We start from the raw sequence: 23962 nt of genomic DNA, 5'->3' as shown, positions 1-23962 counted from the left end.
TCAAAAATCTAAAACTTTTTCCACATACACAATATCACCATTTCCTTCAAATATTGTTCACAAACCAATCTAAATCTGTGATAGTGAGCACTTCTCCTTTGCTGAGATAATCCATCCCACCTCACAGGTGTGCCATATCAAGATGCTGATTAGACACCATGATTAGTGCACAGGTGTGCCTTAGACTGCCCACAATAAAAGGCCACTCTGAAAGGTGCAGTTTTATCACACAGCACAATGCCACAGATGTCGCAAGATTTGAGGGAGCGTGCAGTTGGCATGCTGACAGCAGGAATGTCAACCAGAGCTGTTGCTCGTGTATTGAATGTTCATGTCTCTACCATAAGCCGTCTCCAAAGGCGTTTCAGAGAATTTGGCAGTACATCCAACCAGCCTCACAACCGCAGACCACGTGTAACCACACCAGCCCAGGACCTCCACATCCAGCATGTTCACCTCCAAGATCGTCTGAGACCAGCCACTCGGACAGCTGCTGAAACAATCGGTTTGCATAACCAAAGAATTTCTGCACAAACTGTCAGAAACCGTCACAGAGGCTCATCTGCATGCTCGTCGTCCTCATCAGGGTCTCGACCTGACTCCAGTTCGTCGTCATAACTGACTTGAGTGGGCAAATGCTCACATTCGCTGGCGTTTGGCACGTTGGAGAGGTGTTCTCTTCACGGATGATGCGAAGGAGATGTGTTGCACTGCATGAGGCAAATGGTGGTCACACCAGATACTGACTGGTATCCCCCCCAATAAAACAAAACTGCACCTTTCAGAGTGGCCTTTTATTGTGCGCAGTCTAAGGCACACCTGTGCACTAATCATGGTGTTTAATCAGCATCTTGGTATGGCACACCTGTGAGGTGGGATGGATTATCTCAGCAAAGGAGAAGTGCTCACTATCACAGATTTAGACTGGTTTGTGAACAATATTTGAGGGAAATGGTGATATTGTGTATGTGGAAAAAGTTTTAGATTTTTGAGTTCATCTCATACAAAATGGGAGCAAAACCAAAAGTGTTGCGTTTATATTTTTGTTGAGTATAATTGGTTTCTTTTCCCAGATATTTTGCTTGTAAATGAGGCTTTATTAAAAAATGTTAAACACTTTCACAGTCACTCTTTACAGCCTTTGCTGTGGTTGATCCTCCACGCTTCTAGTAACATAATAAAAAAAAAAAAAAACAATGATGTGACATTGCCTTAAAGTGTAAAAGAAGCCTGTAAAACCTGCCTATCATGTCCTGCAGTCATCATTCCAACTGCTTGGTTTCTTTAAGCTTCCACTGGTCATGCCATTTTGAAATACAACCCCTGGCAATAATTATGGAATCACCGGCCTCGGAGGATGTTCATTCAGTTGTTTAATTTTGTAGAAAAAAAGCAGATCACAGACATGACACAAAACTAAAGTCATTTCAAATGGCAACTTTCTGGCTTTAAGAAACACTATAAGAAATCAGGAAAAAAAAAAATATGGAATCACTCAATTCTGAGGAATAAATTATGGAATCACCCTGTAAATTTTCATCCCCAAAACTAACACCTGCATCAAATCAGATCTGCTCGTTAGTCTGCATCTAAAAAGGAGTGATCACACCTTGGAGAGCAGTTGCACCAAGTGGACTGACATGAATCATGGCTCCAACATGAGAGATGTCAATTGAAACAAAGGAAAGGATTATCAAACTCTTAAAAGAGGGTAAATCATCACCCAATGTTGCAAAAGATGTTGGTTATTCACAGTCAGCTGTGTCTAAACTCTGGACCAAATACAAACAACATGGGAAGGTTGTTAAAGGCAAACATACTGGTAGACCAAGGAAGACATCAAAGCGTCAAGACAGAAAACTTAAAGCAATATGTCTCAAAAATCAAAAATGCACAACAAAACAAATGAAGAACGAATGGGAGGAAACTGGAGTCAACGTCTGTGACTGAACTGTAAGAAACCGCCTAAAGGAAATGGGATTTACATACAGAAAAGCTAAAAGAAATCCATCAACACCTAAACAGAAAAAAAACAAGGTTACAATGGGCTAAGGAAAAGCAATCGTGGACTGTGGATGAAAGTCATGTTCAGTGATGAATCTCGAATCTGCATTGGGCAAGGTGATGATGCTGGAACTTTTGTTTGGTGCCGTTCCAATGAGATTTATAAAGATGACTGCCTGAAGAGAACATGTAAATTTCCAGTCATTGATGATATGGGGCTGCATGTCAGGTAAAGGCACTGGGGAGATGGCTGTCATTACATCATCAATAATTGCACAAGCTTACGTTGATATTTTGGACTTTTCTTATCCCATCAATTGAAAGGATGTTTGGGGATGATGAAATAATTTTTCAAGATGATAATGCATCTTGCCATAGAGCAAAAACTGTGAAAACATTCCTTGCAAAAAGACACATAGGGTCAATGTCATGGCCTGCAAATAGTCCGGATCTCAATCCAATTGAAAATCTTTGGTGGAAGTTGAAGAAAATGGTCCATGACAAGGCTCCAACCTGCAAAGCTGATCTGGCAACAGCAATCAGAGAAAGTTGGAGCCAGATTGATGAAGAGTACTGTTTGTCACTCATTAAGTCCATGCCTCAGAGACTGTAAGCTGTTATAAAAGCCAGAGGTGGTGCAACAAAATACTAGTGATGTGTTGGAGCATTCTTTTGTTTTTCATGATTCAATAATTTTTTCCTCAGAATTGAGTGATTCCATATTTTTTTCCCTCAGAATTGATTCCATATTTTTTTTTCCCTCTGCTTGGTCTAAAAAAGTAACCGTTACTGACTGCCACAATTTTTTTTTTCCTGATTTCTTAGTGTTTCTTAAAGCCAGAAAGTTGCCATTTGAAATGACTTTAGTTTTGTGTCATGTCTGTGATCTGCGTTTTTTTCTACAAAATTAAACAACTGAATGAACATCCTCCGAGGCCGGTGATTCCATAATTTTTGCCAGGGGTTGTATAATAATAATTCCACAGTCGCTCAGTTTTACATTTGGGAGAACATCCTGGAAACACATGGCTGACAAAGCTCCACAAAGGATCATTTAGGTGACATGAACCAATCATCCTGGATCAGGGTACAAGCACTGATGATTATACTGTCTTTAACCTTAATCGAAACAGTACCTGAACACTTTTACACGTTGCTATAGCAGAGTTGTTTTCTAAGTGAAAGGTGTTTGTAAGCACCAGCCGGCAGTATTTAATGTAAGGTGGTTGTGAGTACAGAATATTTATTGTAAAAGAGGTAGAGAGAATACAGGTGTTTCACTGTACAGAAAAAAGACAGCACTGTTGATATACTCATTCAAACTATTAATAATGACTCAGCCATACCTCACACATCTCAGAGGAACACAGCAACCCAGGGAGAAAAACAAACAAAAACACACAAAATCTTTGGATTTTCTCTTGCCCTGTCATTCAATATATATGCATTGTCTCTTTTTGAGCCATTAAAATGAAAACTGAAATAGTTGCAGTTCTAACAATAAAACAGAAATAATAATAATAATAATGAACATAATATAGTGTGCTAAAAACAATGATAATGCACCCCCCCTCCCCAACCACAAACACAAGTCAGTAACATGTCAGAAGTAGCTATATGAACCCTACGAGCCCAGTAATAAAACCACACTTGCATGCACACATCGCACACACACTCTTTCACACCACCATTTCATGCACTCAGTTAATCATACAAATATAACAATGACCAGAGCTGAGTGGCAAAAGAAAAATGTACATTTTAAAATCATCAAACCAAACAATGTACAAAAACAACTGCAGCCAAGTGGGAAGTGTAGTATCATTCTTTCTTCTGTCATCAATCTTTCCATCGCTGTCGTTCTGTGCGTATAAGGTGGGCTATCAGTCAGAGTTTTCTGATTGGTCACTGCGGGGCGAGGCACCAGACCGAGGTGAGTTTCGACCCTGCCAGTTCCCGTTGGCCTGACAAAAAGAACAAGGACATGTTTTAGACCGATTTTCATATTTCTGTCTAACTGTGGGAGACATCCACACAGTATGGATGTCTCCCACAGTGATCCACCGTAAACAATGTTTGGGTTTGTGAGTTTAGTTATCATACAGCAACTACAGGTACTTTCTGAAGCCATTTAAAGCATCCATGTTTCAGGCACTCGCATTATAGCTTTTACCATATGTGATGCAAGAAAAAATGTAAATAAAAGGCAGAAAGGAAACAGATGTCATTAACATTGAGACGGCCCGATATGGCTACACTTTAACCGCTACACACAGACAACAGCGTGAATATTGCAACATAAAACTCTTTGTATACTGTGCCTAAAACTCTTGTGAATATATTCTCTGGGTTTTTAGACATTATTACTGTGTTTGTTTTATGTAAACATTTATTTATTTTTGGAAATGTGCTCCGTTCTCAAAACAATACATGAAGCACTCTCTCTCCCCCCCTCTGTCTCACTGTCTCTTTAGAATGCTGAAACAATAAACAAAAGATGTTTAAGTACATTTGTGAGTACTGGCAATTTTTTTTTTGGGGGGGGGGGGGGGGGGGGGGGGCACTTGCAACTGACTCTGAACTTTAAGATCTGATGTTACGAGCCCCGAAAAGGCAGCAGTGTCTTCCGCTGTACGTCTGCAAAGGCCAGTGCCGTTTGACTTTCATTTACCGTTTTGAGAACGGAGCGCATCTCCGAGAATAAATAAAAGTACTTCATTAAGCCATATTTGGAGTCAGTTTCGCTTTAAATGCGCAGTAAGCCTATTTTAGATGATAAGCGTGGACGCTTTCTCTTTAAAGGCTTTATTTTACTCTTTTTGTGTTGTGTTGGAAAGCCGTAGGTTTTGGTGCTACACTGATTAGCTCTTACACGGCTTCTGCGCATGCTCTAGTCTTTTTCTGTTTTTTATTCCCCCCCTGAAGCCATTACAACGCCACACGCAGGCCTGGCATATGTACTACAATATTAAACGGGGCTTCGAGGCACAGAATTTGCCTCAAACATTTTTTTGTAATCACATTATTTGAGTTACTTGACTAAGCATTTCAGTCTTAGTAAACATGTGAGAAGCTCAGGTTGTTTCTCCGTTATTTTCAATGGGAATTGCTGTGAGCTGCGATTGCTTCCTGTTCATGTCGTTCTGGGGGAAAGTGAAGTTTGGTCTTTAACATCCTGCTTATTGTCCTTTAAAATGGTGTTTGTCCAGTTTGTTCCAGAGTAATATATATAAGATGTCTAAAATTCGGTTTGCCTTTATGAAGTTCCACGCAGGTTAAACGTAGCAGACATGGAATATTTGGAATATTTGTTTTAGCAAGTTTTCAGGGTCTCATACAGCAGTCTCTTAATAATGTGATGAAAAGCATAAAAAAAAATTAAATTTTGGTAGTATAATGTTCATTTGCAATTGTCGTCATGTGGATTCTCTTTGTTGTTTTGACTACAGCAACTCTCTGGCATGCAAGGGATTATGGGATATCTCAATTGGGCAAATAGTTACTTAGTTCTCTTTTAAAAAGTATTAAGTGGATTTCCAGAAGACGATAAAGCAACATCAAATCGTGGACAGGATAGACACAATAAGAAAAACAGATCACAGGAACTACTGGAAGATTTTAAACATAATCACCTGCACTCCCATTTGGTATGCTGACTGTTCACCATTGACTGGTGGAACTCCGAGAAACAGGTCAGCTGACCCAGACAAAGAAAACGAGCCAGATCCTGCACAAAGACAAGAGTGGAGCCTCATCATCAGCTAGTAGTATGATCAAAACCTTCACAGATGGAACTGGAGTTAGAAAACAACCAAAGCAAATTTAATGTGGTCAGATATTGTTTTATCTGCAAAGCTATTATAGACTGAAATGCTTATGATATTCACCAACACTATTAAAATATAAATATATCAAAAGTGTAAATCCTAAAGTCAGCGGGCTGTAGCACAATTATGGTGTGCTATCATTAAGAGACGTATTGAGAAGTCTTTGGAGTGCTCGCTTACACAGCTGAACATGTGACAGGTACAGGGAGCCCTGCATTGAGTCCAAACAGCCACCAAAATTAAATAAAGTTTATGAAAAATTATGAAGCTGACAGATCATTCAACAATTTAATGAAATTAAATGCAGTGAGAAAGCAAGAGAGTGGAGCAAGAAGGTGACCAGGAGAGCAAGCAGTTTGTACAGGTTCTTGTTATTAAAAAAGAAAAAGAATGAAGCCCCCTGAAAAACAGATACTTGTTCTAAATACATCACTTTCTATGAAGTTAACAGAACACCCATCTTTTTGTGTTGCTGAATGGTCCGTGACATGACCGTGACTCTCAAACTGAGACGAGCACAAAACAGACATGTTAAAACGTCAATGCCTGAAAGCATGTACACCTGTGCATCCCATACATCCCAGGTGATTTCATTGATGAACTCATCCCGTCTGCTGTTAATCACTGAAATCAGCTGGTGGAGTTGGTGGTTACAAAGAAACCTGCACCCTTTTTTTGGGGCCCTTTCTGCAGTCAGGTTGACACCTATGTTCACTTCACTAAAATGACAATATTTAGTTTCTACAATCCAAAAATTATAATGTAGGTTTATTTTAGAAAGGTCTTGTAAAATTACAGCTCATTTTAATGAAGAGAGAACATATTTATCTGGGGGAATTCCAGATAAATGTGTGTGCGTGTGTGTGCATGCATAAGCTTTTAAAAAGACCAGAAGTTACCTTTGACCTCGGGTGATGTGCACTTTCATTCAGATCCAGAGAGTTTATTGTCATATACAGCAAGAAGAAACAGGTTTCTCTGTGCAATGAAATTCTTACTTGGCTGTCCACGCTGGTGCCGAGTTGTAAATACAAGTAAATAGTAAAAAATAGAATGAAGAAAAAAAAAATACAATGGCAAAATTATCTGATGTTTACAAAGGGTCTGATACCTATAAACATTAACAAACTTGATTGACTTCAAGTACACGTAGAGCACAGCGCAGCCAGTGGACCAAACCGTGTGTTTTTTAAAAATAGACAAACACACTGCTTCACTTTAAGTGTGCAGTAAGTCTATTTCAGATAATCAGAATGGACCCTCTTTCTCTTAAAAGGCTTTATTTTACTCTGTGTCGCATTGGAAAGCTGTAGCTTTTGGTTCTACATTGACACAGCTTATGCACATGCTCTCTAGTCTTCTGTTTTGTTTGTTTTTTCTGGGGACGTTACAGCACCACAGACAGGCCTGGCATATGTACTACAACATTAAACGGACCTTTGAGGCACAGAATTTGCCTCGAACATTTTTTGTAATCAAATTATTCGAGTTACTTGACTAATCGTTTCAGCCCTAGAACAGACAGAACCTTTTTTAGTCTTGATGTTCTGCATTTCACACTTCTGTACCTCCCGACTACAGTAAGTGTGAACAGTCCATTTTGGGGGGTGGGTAGGCTCTTTGAGCAGGGAGGCAGCTCTCCTGCCGACTCTGTGGTGGAAGATGCTCTGCAGAGAGTGCAGTGGAGTCCTGGTGAAGCTCTCAGCAGTCTTAACCACTGTCTGCAGGTGACTGCGGTCCGGAGCAGTAGTGCTGCTGTACCACACTGTGATGCTGTTGGTTAAGATGCTCTCAACAAGGCAGCTGTAGAAGTTGCTGAAAATCTTGGGCAACATGCCAAACTTCCTCAGGAACTACAGCTGTTGTTGGTCCTTCTTAATCAGCTGTGAGGTGTTTAGTGTCCAGGCGAGGTCCTCACAGATGTGGACACCCAGCTATTTAAAGTTGCTCACCCTTTCCACTTCAAGCACCCGGATAAACAGTGGTTGATGAGGTCTCCTCTCCTTCCTCATGTCCACTATCATCTTCTTCGTCTTGTCTGTGTTGAGGGTGAGGCTGGTGGCCTCACCCCATGACAGCAGGCCGGCCGCCTCCCTCCTGTAGGTCACTTTGTCACTGACGGGGCTGAGGACACATCCCTGAGAGGTTCCAGTGTTGGTGATGATGCTGGCTGAAGTCCTATTACCAATCCTGACAGACTGGGGCCTGCCAGTCAAAATGTCCAAGAGTCAGTCACCGAGGGCAGGGTGTAGGCCAAGTGTGAGCAGTTTGTGGGTGAGTTTGTGAGGGATGACCATACTGACAGCTGGGCTGGAGTCAAGAAAGAGTATCCTGATATAGGAGTCTTTTTTCAGGTGAGAGAGGGAATAGTAGAGTGCAGCAGTGACAGTGTCTGAGATGGACCTATTGGACCGGTATGAATATTTCAGGGGGTCCAGGTTGTCTGGTATGCTGCACTGAATGTGGGCCAGCACCACTCTCTCAAAACACTTCACGATGATTGGAGTGAGTGCTACTGGCCTGTAAATCATTCAGACAAGTGTTTTCAGGTTACAAGAACAGGGTTTTTTAGTTTAGAAGTGTTATTTCTCACTAGCTTTTAAATAATATATGAGACATGTTAGATTAACACAGAAATACAGCCGTTTTGGAGCATTTTCTTCCATGTTAGATTAGCAGCCAGCCAGTGACGTCACAGTGCCTCTACTCAGATTGGCCATCACCATGTCCTTACCAGAATACCTTGAGCAAGGCTGGGGAAGCCTGCACATGTTCCATGATGTCACTGTAATCCAGTGTTTTTCAACCTTTTTTGAGTCGCGGCACCCTTTTTATATTTACAAAATCCTGCGGCACACCACCAACTAAAATAATATTATAATGCTATTACCTCTGGTTTTGCGCAAAACCCAATTATCGCAATAGAAAATCGATACAGAAAACATCGCATTTCAAAAATCCTCAAGCATTTTGCGTGCGCTCTGATCTCAAGTAGGGCTGTCACGATTAGAAATTTCTGGAGACGATTAATTGTCAGACAAATAATTGCGAATGACGAATATATTGTCTATTTTTTTTCTTTTTTTCCCCTTCTTTATATTCTACTATTGTAGTATAATTACACAACTCTGGAAGAACGTTTGGCTTCTGTGAGTGGAGAAACTGGGAATGGTGCAACATTTTTATATTTATCTTCATTTTACATACAGTCCCAACTTTTTCTGATTTGTGGTTGTTTCTGTTGCATTTCTGAAATTGTTTCTCCTCATCAGTCACGTTTTGTGCTTAAACACTACATTAAGCTCAAGACTGAACAAATAAATACCTTTGGAAAATAACAGCTGTTAAAGTTCAGAGTTCTCACCTGCTTTTTGTGATCTGTGCGTCTGAACATTTTTTTTTTGTGTGTATCTCAGTTCATTTATATATTCTCATTTTTTAAATATGTTTTTAAAGATATTTGACCGTTTATTTCATCTCATGATCTCATAAATTCAGCATACGACGCGCACATGGTGTGAACAGGACCGTAACGGCAGAATCACACCTTTAGAGAAAGTTCAGAGAGAAGTAAAAGCTTCACGTTTTCGTTTTGTTAACATGTTCACTCCATTTAAAATCCTCTCTCTGCTCCGCGCTCGCTGCGCACTGAACGTGTCGCGCCTGTATTCAGGAATCTCCCTCACCCACCCCCTCCCCTCCCTCACCCACCCCCACCCCCTCCCTCGCAGTCTGCAGCCTGTTAACTCCGCGCGCGTGCACACACAGGCACAGACACACACACCGACAGCTCCGCATTTTAGACGGCTTTTGAAGGAGACGGCACTGTTTTAATCGGCCGTCAGCCTCCTTGTATTGTCCCGCCTTAAGACGAGAGCGAGGCTGCAGCACAATGACGTCAGATTCTGAGTCGTTTTATGCTTTGTGGATAAAATAAATAATTCACGGTAATCGCGAATATGAAAAATACCCACGGCACCCCTGACGATCGATCACGGCACCCTAGGGTGCCGCGGCACCCCGGTTGAGAATCACTGCTGTAATCAACTGTGTTAGTCTCAACTGTTGCTACCGTAAGCAGTTCAAGGACGTTTGTTCTTTTGAAAATTTATCCTTCAAGGGAAATTTTTATGAATTTTTTCCTAAACAATGTGAAGTTTGATTGTAATGGTAATGTCATATTAGGGTCATTCCATATGAAATCACCAAAGGTCCCAGTTTTATGGTTTTAGAATTGCCTGGTTTTGATATATTTTGTAGCCAGTGTTGACAGAAGAAGAATGGTCTTGGCAGCAGCTCAATATCTTGTTTCATTTAGATTCTATGGAGGTTTAAAAAAGAGGGCGTGTCCATGTTAACCCTCTGTGTTCCGTTTGTGACCATGTTTACTTGGCCATAAATCAAAAACTAGAAAAGATATTAACTTGATATTTTCAGAATTTGTTTATTCTGTCTTAAAGTTTAGGTAAAATGTACAGTTGAAGAAATTTAACCCCCTGGGGGCCATGCAATTAATTACCAAAAAAAAAAAAGGAATTTGGACAAAATGTACCGAAAGTGTGCTGACTTTGATGTGCATTTAACCTTATTTGCCTTGTCATGCGAAAAATGCTCTTTGGCATGTTGGTAGTAATAATGTTAGGCTTCCTTAAGATGCAAAGAACACCACCACAATGTCCTTTAGATTTTGCCAAAAAATTAACCCTTTTTCCAGCTATTTTACCAATATGCTCCTTTGGCACCCCCTTTTGGGCATGTGGGCATCTTTTGATTTTGTTTTGTTGGTCTCAAATGAAAGGTCTTCATTGGAACTTCAAATTAAGCCTGGTACCTGGTATCTGTCATAATTGTGTTATAAACCAGTTCACCATTTGTTTTATTATACATCTGTGTAATTAATAAAATTATCTTTCATGGACGATTCATTCGCGCACGCACGTAAAAAAACAAAACACCGGCTGCTGCTGCACTTCCTCGCTTTTTCCCCCTCAAACTCTGTCATAATTGTGTTAAATAAAAGACAAAAGTTACATGAGTCCTGCTCACAGGCTGATTGCTAGAGACAGGACATGTCCATGTCAAGTATAAACTCCAGACAGACATCTCCACATCACTACATATCCACAACGTGTCCTTCCATAGGGATTACATGGCAACCTGTCACCGTCCGCTGCATATACCGGATCCAAAAGTCGGAAATCCGGCTCAGGCTGGAAAAATACCAGGCCTGTATAAGTAAATATGACTGACTGCTGTGAGCTTTCACTTCTTTGTTTGTATTAACTCTTGCTTCACCTCCCCGACTGTAGTAAGAAAGCTTTTCTCTTTCTCTTGTGCTCTTGTTCTCACTTCTCCACTCCACACCCACGCACAGCCCTGTCTCCTGAAGGTGCAATGCCAAACTTATCACATTTGGTAATTGCAGTGGTTTGGGATATATGATGTGTCTATTTATGATGCTACATCATGCAATACTGAGTTTAGGCATAGGTGTAAAATGCATGGTCCACCACTGCATTTAGATACCTGTAGAATTGGGAGTATGAGGGGAATCATCCCCCTGTCTTGCACCCAAAGCGGTCTTCATAGCATAAAGATTGGCCTCCTCCTGGAACTTGCCAATGTTTTTTTTGTAGCGGATTCTCTTGTTACCAAACCAATTGGACACCTGGGTTGAAAAAACAAAACAAAAATAGAGACAATGTAAGATACAGTGTGGAACTGTAAAGTTAAAACAAAGGGACATTTAACAGTAAATTTTAACACTGACCAAACATAAACCATTATCATATTCTTGGGGAATTTGCAGGTGAAAATGACACTGAACAAAACATACAAACAGGAAGAGGGTGCAGTCATATGGGCAGTAATCTTGGAAGTTCAGTTAGCAGAACAACAAAGAATTATACACTACAGAGATGTAAGCAAATAATAGTAGTAATAGTAATAATAATAAAAAATTCACTCGAGTTCCTTAAGTTTACCTGAGAGACAGTGATACCACACTGTTTGGCAAGTTCCTCTTTGGCTTCTTCACTGGGGTAAGGATTGGACAAGTGGGAGTAGAAATATTCATTCAGGATCTCTGTGGCCTGTTTGCTGAAGTTGCGTCTCTTGCGCCTGATGAGATACAAAAGATGCATCCATCAGCCAAAAGCAATAATTTTACTGCAGATTTTCAAATACAACATTCTATGAATTTGTAATGTCTGAAAGCAACCACTTCTTCTGAGAAAATGATGTGTGGAATCACATCATTTTCCCATGATTGTATTTGGGTCTAAGAGTTGACCATTTTAAATGTGTGAGACCTTGTTCAAGGACACTTCAACACAAAACCGCAATTTGGGAACAAACTGACTGACCATTCAGTAGCAACCCACTATAATGACTGAGCTAATGTCAACCCATGACAATATCTAAATAAAGAGAAGAAATATTAATACTCCAAGTGTTGCAGATGGGCACAACAATGCAATTGTGTTCATGTTTCAAACTTATTTCTAATGACAAGCTCTATTCTAATCCAATTTTTTCCACAAATCTGATTGGTTAAGCGTATGAGATTTCAGATCGTATAATATCGGGTGTAAGCTTGCAAAATATTTGACCGTTTCACATTCAATGTATTACTCCACACCCTGACCAGCAGCACACGTTGCTACGCAGATGTCAATAATGGCGCCATTAGCTGAGAGCGAGAGAAAGTCGCATACCGACAACGATGCCGAACTGGGTGAATTTAAGATACCATACGTAAGTATTGCTGTGGATTCTGATACAGAATTACCGTTTCACATTTGATGGAAAACTCTGCGCCCTGACCGCTGTTGCAGCGACGCTGGCTCGACAGTAAGCCTTGTCGGCCAAATTACCTACAGAAAAATAAACCGTGCAAATGATGGAATTGGATTAGAATGGGAATAACCCCCTTGTGTCTGATGATCTTCAGATCATGCTGGATTACGGTCACAAATATCTGTTTAACCGCTTACGGATCACCGGTAAAGCTCAATTTGCAACTGTATAACCAGCATGAACATCTGCAAATCATCAGGCACAACAGGGTTATTCTCTAATTGTAGCACATGGGCAGAAGCCTCAGACAAATTAAATTCTGGAATGTTGTTCTTTCCACCCCCATATGTAACAAATAAATGATAGAGGAAAAGAAAAAGCATTTCTTCCCTAATGAAGCTTTTATTATTATTATTTTTTGAGGGTTATGTGCTGTATTTACATGTTGCCACATATGAATGAAGCTACACCTAATTTCGACCTGAGTCTGGCTTCAAGCTGTGTGACGATAAGTGCTAATTCTGCCACCTGCAACATCCTAGGAAACATACAGTAACATCTTACACATTTGAAACAAAATAATGAAATAAATATTCTCAGACAATTATATACCTGGCATCAAGGAAGCGGGACCTCAGGATCATAACTGCTTCACAAGTGCTCTGTTTGAGCTGAGTCTGAATTGAACTGAACTTGCGGTGAATGATGGCCACCATGCGCTCAATCTCCCTCGGAGTGACAGGCCGTGTGCGAGACTGCTCCCTCAAGAGGTTCATGACATGGGTGGTGAACTCAGTGCATGCCTGGTCCGTGAGAGACAGAAGATCAGGAAGTGTTAGAAGACAGGTCAGCAGGGAGAGCACACACACTGGTACAACAAATCACTGCCACAACCTTCCAAAGAACCCAAATAAATTCCAGGTAAGTAAGTAAGTCACTTCAGCTGCTCCCTTGTTTTCACTTGGGGTCGCCACAGAAGTTCCAGGGTGGGTTCGCATGCTGATTTGGCACTAGTTTTATACTGGATGCCCTTCCTGGCCCAACTCCACATTACATGGAGAAATGTGGCAGGCGGGCAGGCTGAACCGGGAACCTTCCACACTGAAATCAAGTGCACTAACCACTTGGTCACCACCCCCTACCCCAATTAATTCCTGGTGTAAGAGGGGAAAAAAAAAGCAGGCCCAGAGGGGCCCAAATACCCTCACCACTAATATGAGTGGAGAGTATGTTACCCTGTTTATCAATGTATGCAAGATGCAAAAAAACCAAGATGGCTACCCAGATAGCAGCCAAGATGAAAATATTCCCAAAACTTCATATAAGCAACTATTTCAATATCCTGAATGTAGGTCATTTAAGGGTCAAGGTCAAAACAGAATGTCAGATATAATGCTACAGACCTTCCCCATCCTTTGGTACCCACAACATTTTTTGTATCCCTTGGAGCCACGGAGGAGACACTTTAACGCCACCCCTTTTCCTCAAAAGCCATATGAATGTCAAGGTGAAAACAAAATGTGAGGACCAATACGACAGACCACCGCCTACCCATATAACCACATCACACTTTTACCTGTAGCCATCTCAGAGGAGAGTCTCATTTGTAACATTTCATGACAGAATGACAGGCTCACAGTCTTTTTGAGATGGCTTCTGAGAAGGAACCTGACTTGTGGGAATCCAAAAATATCCTTTGGAAGTAAGGACTTAATAAAACGTAATGTGTAGTTGACGGAAAAATGTGTTCTGATTTCAAGCCAAAGCCCATGAAACTTATGTTCGCATCTGAAACACTAACACTACAATTTGGGTCACTTGGTTCAGACACCACTAACGCACATTATTATCACTTACTGAGGCATGGCTGGGCCCGTAGCATAGATTTACATTCACGCTACCTGGCTATACCTGACCGCAGTGCATAAACTGATGACGTCTGGCTGGGCCACTCAAGGACATTCACAGAGTTGTCCTGAAGCCACTCCTTTGATATCTTGGATAGGGTCATTGTCCTGCTGAAAGTTGACCCATCGCCCCAGTCTGACGTCAAGAACGTTCTGGAGCATATTTTCATTCAGGATGTCTCTGTACATTGCTGCATTCATCTTTCCCTCAATCCTGATTAGTCTCTCAGTTCCTGCCACTGAAAAACATCTCCACAGCAGGATGCTGCTACCACCAAGCTTCACCATAGGGATGGTGCCTGGTTTCCTCCAAACATGACGCCTGGATGGGCATCTGGTGTAACACTTGTGCCAAATGAACATGCATCCAAATTTGATCTTCTGTGGCAACACTGAGTGAAAAACAAAGGAGCAGCCGAAGAGACTTACTTATGACCCCTGGCATTCACGCCAGAGTGTTCAATCTTTGTCTCATCAGACCAAAGAACTTTGTTTCCCATGGTCTGAGAGACCTTCAGGTGTCTTTTGGCAAACACAAGGTGGGCTACCATGTGCCTTTTACTAAGAAGTGGCTTCTATCTGACCACTCTACTATACAAAAACTCCAAACAGACAGCAACAACACGACAGCAAGTGGCAGCTGTTGAGTTACAGTCGGAGAGAACAAGAGGCGGAGTCTCTGGGCTCAGCAAAGGTGAAGAAAAAAAATCCACCTCTGATACAGTTGTCATTGAGGCGTGTTTTAAGTGCTATCTCGGTTTGTGGAGAAAGAAAGAAACCAAAGCTACCTTTGGGTATAAATAAAGTTACCTTGAAATTATCTGCAGACCAAAACCGGTTTTTGTGCAAGGTTGTAAATGTTTATTTCTGTTCTAAAGTTGGACACTTTAACATGGAGTCCTATGGGAAAGTGCTCTGTTTTGGAGCCAGCCTCAACACTTCCAAGTCAGGGTCAAGATTCAAGATAAAGGTTTGCCACTTGGCTCATAAGATAAGAGAAATGTCTGCCTGTACTGTAACTGAGTTGTATTCAAAGTTTTATTTTCTGTTTGCATCATTTTCACCCTTCCCCGCACTTGGTTAATCCCACACTTCACAATTTTTGTCTGGGAATCCCTGACGTGTTGCTACAATAGCCTTAACATCACCCTTGGCTATACAAAAATTAGCATCACATTCCAGAACTTGAATTTTGAACAAAAGAATTGATCTGCTTTTTTTTTTTCTTTCTAAAATGCCAAAAGATTATGCTTCTGGTAAGCTGCTTTCATACAGGCATGCATGTACAAGCAACATCAGCACTCGTCTCCTGTTGGGACACGGTACCTGCTCATACTTCTCCAGTTCAGTGTGGTAGATACTGCGAATCTGGCTCAACTTGCTTTTGTAGTCGGAGTGTTCAAGCGAGCTGTCAGGTGACATCCCTCCCGAGCTGGTGGCAGCAGACACGGCAGCAGCAGCCCCGCCACCCTTCTCTGGTCCTGCCACACCCTCTGCCAATAACATGTTGTCCAGTCGCACCAGCTGAGGGTCCTGTGGCTCCTCCTCCTGGGCGTTCCTCATTGACAAGCCTATCATGAACACAAACATCAGTCACTCATGGTAAAATATCAACAGCAAAATTTAACACACATACCTTTTCAGAAATGTTTCTTATACAGTTTATGATGATCAAATTAGGTTTTCGTAGCATCAAAGAAATTACAAACCATATCACTCTCATATGCCCTTGCAATACATGACTCAATATATAATTATTATTTACTGCTTGCACAACACATATCAAGCACATCAGTACTGCTCATCATTTTACAGGCTGTCCATCTGTCTGTTCAGCTGCTGTTTTGTGTCCACCCCATCCATTGTCCTTGTACATAATAGCAGCTGTATGTTTGCTTACCCTTTTATAGATTTATTCCTAGCATTGCAAGCATAAGGTAAGCACAAGGAGAGCTGCTGATTCTTTCCACGTTTGGGTTTTCATATGACTTATGCAATAATACTCAGGGGTTCACATACCTGCCACAGTAGTATGCATGCATGTCTCATCTGAAACATTTTAGCTGAATTTATAAGGAACACACAAATTTATGGACCAAGCAGCCAAGATACATTTTAACAGACATAAAGTCAGGTACATAAGTAGTTGGACAATGACAAGTTCTGCCATTTTTTTCCACTGCACATCACCACATTGTAGTTTTAATGAAACAGTGAGGATGTGCTTGAAGTGTAGAGTTTCAGCTGATTGGCTTCACAAGAATCCAGAAGAATGTCAGACATAGGTGAAAATACACAGAGCATCCTAGGAAATTGTCAATGTTGGAAAATAAAGTGAGGCAACGCTAGATGTTTAATGGAAAACAAAGTGAAAATGTATAAAATGGCTGCAATTATTAAATGGCAAATGTGATCAAATTAAAGATCAAAGTCCTCACAACAAGCACTTCCTGTTTCATTAAAACTGTCACTGTTCAACTAGTTACAGATCTGACTGTAAAAAATAATTTACTGCAACAGTCTGCTGCATTCACACATGCACATACCAATATGGCTGTCAAAAAACAGTGATTCTAAGTCTTTCTCGCTGTTTCTGCAACTATGCTATGTGTCCAAATTTAAAGGCCTGATCACACGGCAATCGCTGAACGAAGGAAAAAAGTCACAAAACCACAAATAGTTGAGAAAAAGTGGATGAATGAGCTGGCACGTCTCAAATCACCGAAAAGCCTGCAAGTGCATAGCGCATAAAAGAAAGAAACAAAGCCGAAACTAACAAAAGAAAATTGGCGTGAACGGTGACCTTGACGCTGTGATCATTTCTGCAGCGAGTCTATGCTTTCTGCAGCCACCTACAGCTACAATGTCTCAACAACAGGTTTGCCTTCACTACAACGTGTGCGTGCACATGCACGTTGGAGCCAGAGACAGCATGCGAACGTGCGTAAATAGTTAAAGTAGTAGTTCTTGTCGCTATTGTTTCTGTACAAAAACGTTGCTTTTCATCCCACACATGGACGAGTCATGTTCAGCTCATCAGATCTTTAGTTACTGATCCGTTCAGATATCATCAATGTTCACGCAAGACGTCGGACTTGAGAGGTTGGACGAAGCTGGACAACAGTCAAACGGAATACTGACGGTATGGAAACTACACAAATGATGAGGAATCGTCAAGACAGAAAGCAAAAGGGATTATGGAAGAATTGAAGTTGTCGTCAAGATTCGTTCACATTTTTCAACAGTTTGAAAATTCTGACGAAGTGCCAGCTACAGGAACAAAGCTGGATGACAGTTAAACGATGTCTCCAAAAGTCAACATAAGTCCAGATTTCTTGTTTCATTTTGGCTTCAGTGTCCTTCGCTAGTGCCATGTGACTGGGGCTTAACACTGAAATTATGACCTAAATCACGGGTATCAAATTGATTCCAGAAAGTGCCAAGAGGGTGCAGGTTTTCTTTGTAACCACCAACTCCACCAGCTGATTTCATTAATGAACTCTTGCCATTTGCTCAAAGTGATGTTAATCAGTGAAATTACCAGTGATTTATTTTGATATTGAATAATGCTGTAGGATTGAACAGTATAATGACTGAAGCCTGGAGAAACCGTGTAAGATTGAAATAATTTCTCATGTCGCAAATAAACTCTAAAAGCATTTTGTAATAAAAAAAATTATACATTAGCAGTGGTACAGAGGAGGAAAAACACTAAAGACATGCCTGTGTGTAAACAACTCAGGCACACACGGTCTCGACCATTAAAAAATTGTGTTGATACCTATGGAAAAACACGGTTCTCTTAAATCACTTCTAGACACCAAAGCCACTTACAAACAAATCTGTTCATATGACTGGTTCTTCCATGAGAAGTAGTCCTATACAGGCCTGAAGCTCATCAGGTCAGAGTCTATTCCTACATACCCTAGCATGAAGCAGATGAGAATCTGCCAGTCACCCTGGATGGGATGCCAATCCCATCCAGGGTGATGAACATCACTTTGAGCAGATGGGAAGAGTTCATCAGTGAAATCACCTGGTGGAGTTGGTGGCTATAAAGCAAACCTGCACCCTCTTGGCCCTTTCTGGAATCAGTTTGACACCTATGCATTAGAGGTTACAGGCTGGTACCTCTTTACTGAATACAGAATGTGAACTGAATACACATTAAGTGTCTTGCCCAAGGACACAGAAAGCAGAGTGAAGCACAGAGCTGGAATAGAACCCTGGTCCACATACCAGCTGTTCCACATCCGATCCCACAGACCCACCTGCTCTACATGATCTTGAGTCCCATTTTTAACATCATATGGGTTGCAATAAAAAGCAAAACAACTATAACACAATAAAAGTGACCATATCGTTTCCCGTCAGTCAAAACTGAGCTTTAATTCATAAAAAGTAAAATGCCAAAGTGCAGAGAATCAGGGCTGCATCACTATTAAATCATAGCTGAATTAAATGGTATGAATTTGGTTTTGACGTAATGAGTGCCAACCTAAACCTTGTGGTGCTGGAGAAGAAAAGAAAGCATATGTACCCATGCTTCTAACACCTGTCAACATTAAAGTCCAGTTTGTAAGTGACAGCTCACGCCTACAACTTCTAATACATAAAACGTTACTTGTTAGTGCACCTCTACTTATAACACTCATTAGCTAAAAACCCAGTTTCTAAAACGACAGCTCACAAATATGTAAAACTTCTAATCCACTTATTTAATAACGTTACCTGTTTTTTCCTTGATCTCGCACAGGACGCTGAACAAGGCAGGTTTCATTCGGTGACAGTTGAGCGCATGTTTCCTGTACATAAAGATTGAAAATAACATGCGAAACGTAAATACAGAGGCAGCGCGAAGACTGGAGGATAAAAACAACAACAAAAAACAAAACCGATGTTCAACTACCTTTAGCATGGCTATATTAGCCGACCGTTAGCTTCTGGCTAGCTGGGGTTAAAGACAAACCTGTTTCCTGACAACTGGAGTATGAAACACAGTTTATGCACATCGACTATTACGCATGTGTTCAAATTTACTGCCTAAAGGGACCATAAAAACTACGGTCGTCACGACGTAAACATTAACTATCACTATTAGCGTTAGCCTAGCCAGCTAACAATGTCTACGGCTCGACGCTGCTAACAAAGCTGAATGCGTGTAAATCTCAGCAAAGAAATAAAAAGGTTGGTCAGCGTGACAACATGTGAAGCGCAATGTGTGAATTTTATAGCAAAACCAACTTTGTTCTTGTTAGCTGCTGTTAGCTATTTGGTTAGCGGACGTGTAAAAAAAAAAATCCAAACAAAAGATCGAACTTCAACAAACTTTGTCGCTGCGGGACGGAATCCACAAAACGGCAAGTGTCGGGGAAAAAAATAATAATAATAATTGTAAAAAAGCAAGAACGACCTGCGTGAAAAGCCGTAATTTAAATTTTTTTAAAAAGACATATCAAAGTCGTCACCAACTTTGCTTGTGCCTCGTCCAAACTTTGGTCGGTGATGGTCATTATTTGCTGCAGTATGTCACCAATGTCTCTGCGGGTTTCGTGTCCGTTTTCTGTGCCCTCGAGGCCTGGGTCTCCTCCGTCGGACCGATGCTGGGAGGGCTGGTGAACCGAGTTCAGGGCGTGGATCCCGGTGTGGCCACTCATGCCGAGTCCCCGGCCGTTAGAGGGCCCATTGCCCGTCAGAGGCTGTTGCTGCTGCAACATGATGAGCGGCGCACAGTGGCGACGACTGCTGCTCTGAAGCAGACACACACACACAGCCAGATCCCAGGCTTCACAGCGGCGGCACAGGGGCCCCTAGCGAGCCAGGAGGAGAACCAACAAAACACATTTTCAAAACACATTCAAAGGCGGTGGTTCCCAAACGTTTACTTGGCAAAATCACTGTGAAGCCAAAACTAATTCCCACATGCAGTGTTTTGTTATTTTGCATGTTTATTTTAAGTACTTTATATATATAGCTAAATTTATGAATTCACAAATTGATTTTAAAGGGACTGCGTTTTCATACCACTTTTCCATCTGCAGCAGATGCTCAAAGTCCTTTACAATGATGCCTCACTTTCACCGCACACAAGGCTATAAAAATACCTCAGTCATTCAATCATTAATTTTCTGTAGTTTACTAGACCTAATTAGATTAGAGATGAGATAGAACTTTATTCTTTCCTTGGGAAGACTCCCTCAGGGAAATTGAGGAAATTATAAAACAGTAATTTATAAACATGTTTTAGCAGGGAGCACAAGAAAGTCACAAAGATGTGACTTATGAGATTCCCTGGTGGATCGATAGAAGTCAATACATAGGCTTCTATGGGTCTGTGATTAGGCATGGACTTCCATGCACAAAGACTGCAGATATTATTACTTTGTTCAAGAAACCAGCATAAAATAAAGTTAAATATGTCCAGTGTTTGGAATGAATATTTTTTTAATTCAGTGTTGCCACTGTGATGTGATCTTGAACAGCAGTGTTAAATACAATCAGTTAACCCCAAGGTTTCAAACTCACAAACTACTGTCGCTGTCACCACCCACTAAATTTACTTTTGGCCTTGATAAATCATGTTGCATGTGCAAATATCACCAGTTTGCATGTTTCACAGTTTTGCACTATCAGGTAGACAAACGCCAAACTGCATATTCACAAAGTCAAACATGCTAACTTGACAAGACACATTATTTTGTGGATATGACACACGTAGTTCTCATTGCACACTGTTAAGTCAGCATGAATATACATGTGTAAGTGCAATGGCATTTGAGTATGTTTTTACACATGTAAACCTTCAGTGAATCAGGCCCGATGTACATTGCTTAGCTGCTACATTTCTCTCTTTTCATGCTGGGCATTTCTTTCTTGTGATTTATTTCTTTATTTTGTTATTGGTAGTATGGCCAAAGCCAGTGGTCACTCCACTGAGTATGGCCTGCTTGAGGTTACTTCCTGTCTTTAAAAAATGCCTTAGGAAGCTTTTCCTTACCAACTGTTACCAATGCACTCGCACAGGAGCTGCATAAGGTTAGAAATATCTCTTGTGAAGCACATTAAGGTAACATATGTTGTGATTTGAAGCTGTAAAAATAACGTTAATTCAATTAAAATGGGATAATAACTAAGTCAGGTCAGGTCTGGTCTACCCATCTCTGGAAGAAAGTGAACAGAATAACACCCAGAATACAGCTGACAGACACCTGAATTCACTGGGAAAATGTCAGAGGCTCTGTCTCCACTCTCTGCAGAATTTGCAGTGCTAGGATGTCTCCCTATCACAACCACTTAAATTGAAAGATAATGACTGCACCACCCACAACACTAACCTTGCCCTCAGCAACCTTGACCTTGAGCTATGGCTGCCATATGCGAACTGGTGTAAGATCTTATGCCAAGATACCAGTAAGGTTTGGTGCTGAGACGTTCAACTCATCTCACTCTCTCACATGCACCCACGCACAGACACCCATGCAAAAACACCTAAGCATGCATGCACACATACTGTATAAATATATGCCAGCAACAGATCTGGAAACATAACCACCCTTGCTTCACTTCTGGTAGTAATGAATTGATCAACAGGATGTCATTGTTCTTGTATGGGAAGTTTGACCTGAAACAGTGAAGCTATAAATGTAAAGACAGTCATGTCATACATTTATTTTGTTTAGTCTGTTATACTTTATGCCGTTTACTGTAAATTGATTTTGAAAACATTTCATTTATTTAATCATTTTTCAGCATCTTTGTTTTACGATCCATAGAAAACCCAACATTCTGACACAGTACTGTGTCGCGAAGGTACGTATGCAAAGAAAACTTAAAATGCATGTCTGTGAGAATATGCTGCATGTGTGTGTAAGACCTATGAATAAATCATATTTTACACAGCTTTTCATAAAATAATAATTTGTCCTCCCCCTCCAATAAATTAGTCACATTTTTAGTTGACGCTTCATGGTCATGGTAATAGTCAAAAAGTTGAATTTTAATGAAATAACATCACGAGTTACATCATCATCGTCATCAACCTGTATTTTGTGCAATTTATAACCCAAGAAATGGAAAAAAGATTATGCAGTTACAGATTCAGATTACTTTATTAATCCCAAAAGGGCAATTCATTTATACAATCAGCCCATCTGTAATTACAGAATAAATATGATAAACAAAGATAAGGAATAAATATCAACCATTTAACATCCACAATCAAACATCATCAAAAATTCAAATTTATTAATTTACAACCCCTGGCAAAAATTAAAAAATTGTGTTGATACCTATGGAAAAACAACCCCTGGCAAAAATTATGGAATCACCGGCCTCAGAGGATGTTCATTCAGTGGTTTAATTTTGTAGAAAAAAAAGCAGATCACAGACATGACACAAAACTAAAGTAATTTCAGATGGCAACTTTCTGGCTTTAAGAAACACTATAAGAAATCAGGAAAAAAAAATTGTGTCAGTCAGTAATGGTTACTTTTTTAGACCAAGCAGAGGGGGAAAAAAACATGGACTCACTCAATTAATTCTGAGGAATAAATTATGGAATCACCCTGTAAATTTTCATCCCCAAAACTAACACCTGCATCAAATCAGATCTGCTCGTTAGTCTGCATCTAAAAAGGAGTGATCACACCTTGGAGAGCTGTTGCACCAAGTGGACTAACATGAATCATGGCTGCACCAAGTGGACTGACATGAATCATGGCTCCAACACAAGAGATGTCAATTGAAACAAAGGAGAGGATTTTCAAACTCTTAAAAGAGGGTAAATCATCACGCAATGTTGCAAAAGATGTTGGTTGTTCACAGTCAGCTGTGTCTAAACTCTGGACCAAATACAAACAACATGGGAAGGTTGTTAAAGGCAAACATACTGCTAGACCAAGGAAGACATCAAAGCGTCAAGAGAGAAAACTTAAAGCAATATGTCTCAAAAATCGAAAATGCACAACAAAACAAATGAGGAATGAAAGGGAGGAAACTGGAGTCAATGTCTGTGACCGAACTGTAAGAAACCGCCTAAAGGAAATGGGATTTACATACAGAAAAGCTAACGAAAGCCATCATTAACACCTAACCAGAAAAAAACAAGGTTACAATGGGCTAAGGAAAAGCAATCGTGGACTGTGGATGACTGGATGAAAGTCATATTCAGTGATGAATCTCGAATCTGCATTGGGCAAGGTGATGATGCTGGAACTTTTGTTTGGTGCCATTCCAATGAGATTTATAAAGATGACTGCCTGAAGAGAACATGTAAATTTCCACAGTCATTGATGATATGGGGCTGCATGTCAGGTAAAGGCACTGGGGAGATGGCTGTCATTACATCATCAATAAATGCACAAGTTTACGTTGATATTTTGGACACTTTTCTTATCCCATCAATTGAAAGGATGTTTGGGGATGATG

General features: G+C 40.6%; 1 protein-coding gene across 2 annotated transcripts; it reads right to left on the bottom strand.

Annotated features, from left to right (window-relative positions):
* Window positions 1–3222: 3222 nt before the first annotated feature.
* On the bottom strand, window positions 3223–20335 carry pbx2 (pre-B-cell leukemia homeobox 2). Of its 2 annotated transcripts, none has more exons than XM_034174281.1 (8): window positions 20009–20335; window positions 19268–19347; window positions 15863–16107; window positions 13242–13432; window positions 11816–11951; window positions 11358–11499; window positions 5637–5731; window positions 3223–3968 (listed from the first exon to the last, which is right to left on the bottom strand). In XM_034174281.1, exons 1-8 carry the CDS (start codon window positions 20251–20253, stop codon window positions 3888–3890), a joined length of 1215 nt encoding a protein of 404 aa, XP_034030172.1. In that variant the 5' UTR covers window positions 20254–20335; the 3' UTR covers window positions 3223–3887. The 2 variants fall into 2 exon arrangements, with proteins under 2 accessions (XP_034030172.1, XP_034030173.1); XM_034174282.1 differs by having other exon boundaries at window positions 19268–19341; window positions 20009–20332.
* Window positions 20336–23962: the final 3627 nt, after the last annotated feature.

This window comes from Thalassophryne amazonica, chromosome 7, assembly GCF_902500255.1.
Source record: "Thalassophryne amazonica chromosome 7, fThaAma1.1, whole genome shotgun sequence".
In the NCBI taxonomy this organism is placed as follows: domain Eukaryota; kingdom Metazoa; phylum Chordata; class Actinopteri; order Batrachoidiformes; family Batrachoididae; genus Thalassophryne; species Thalassophryne amazonica.
The sequence above is the reverse complement of the archived record's forward strand: the minus strand, read 5'-3'. Positions and strand labels throughout refer to the sequence as shown.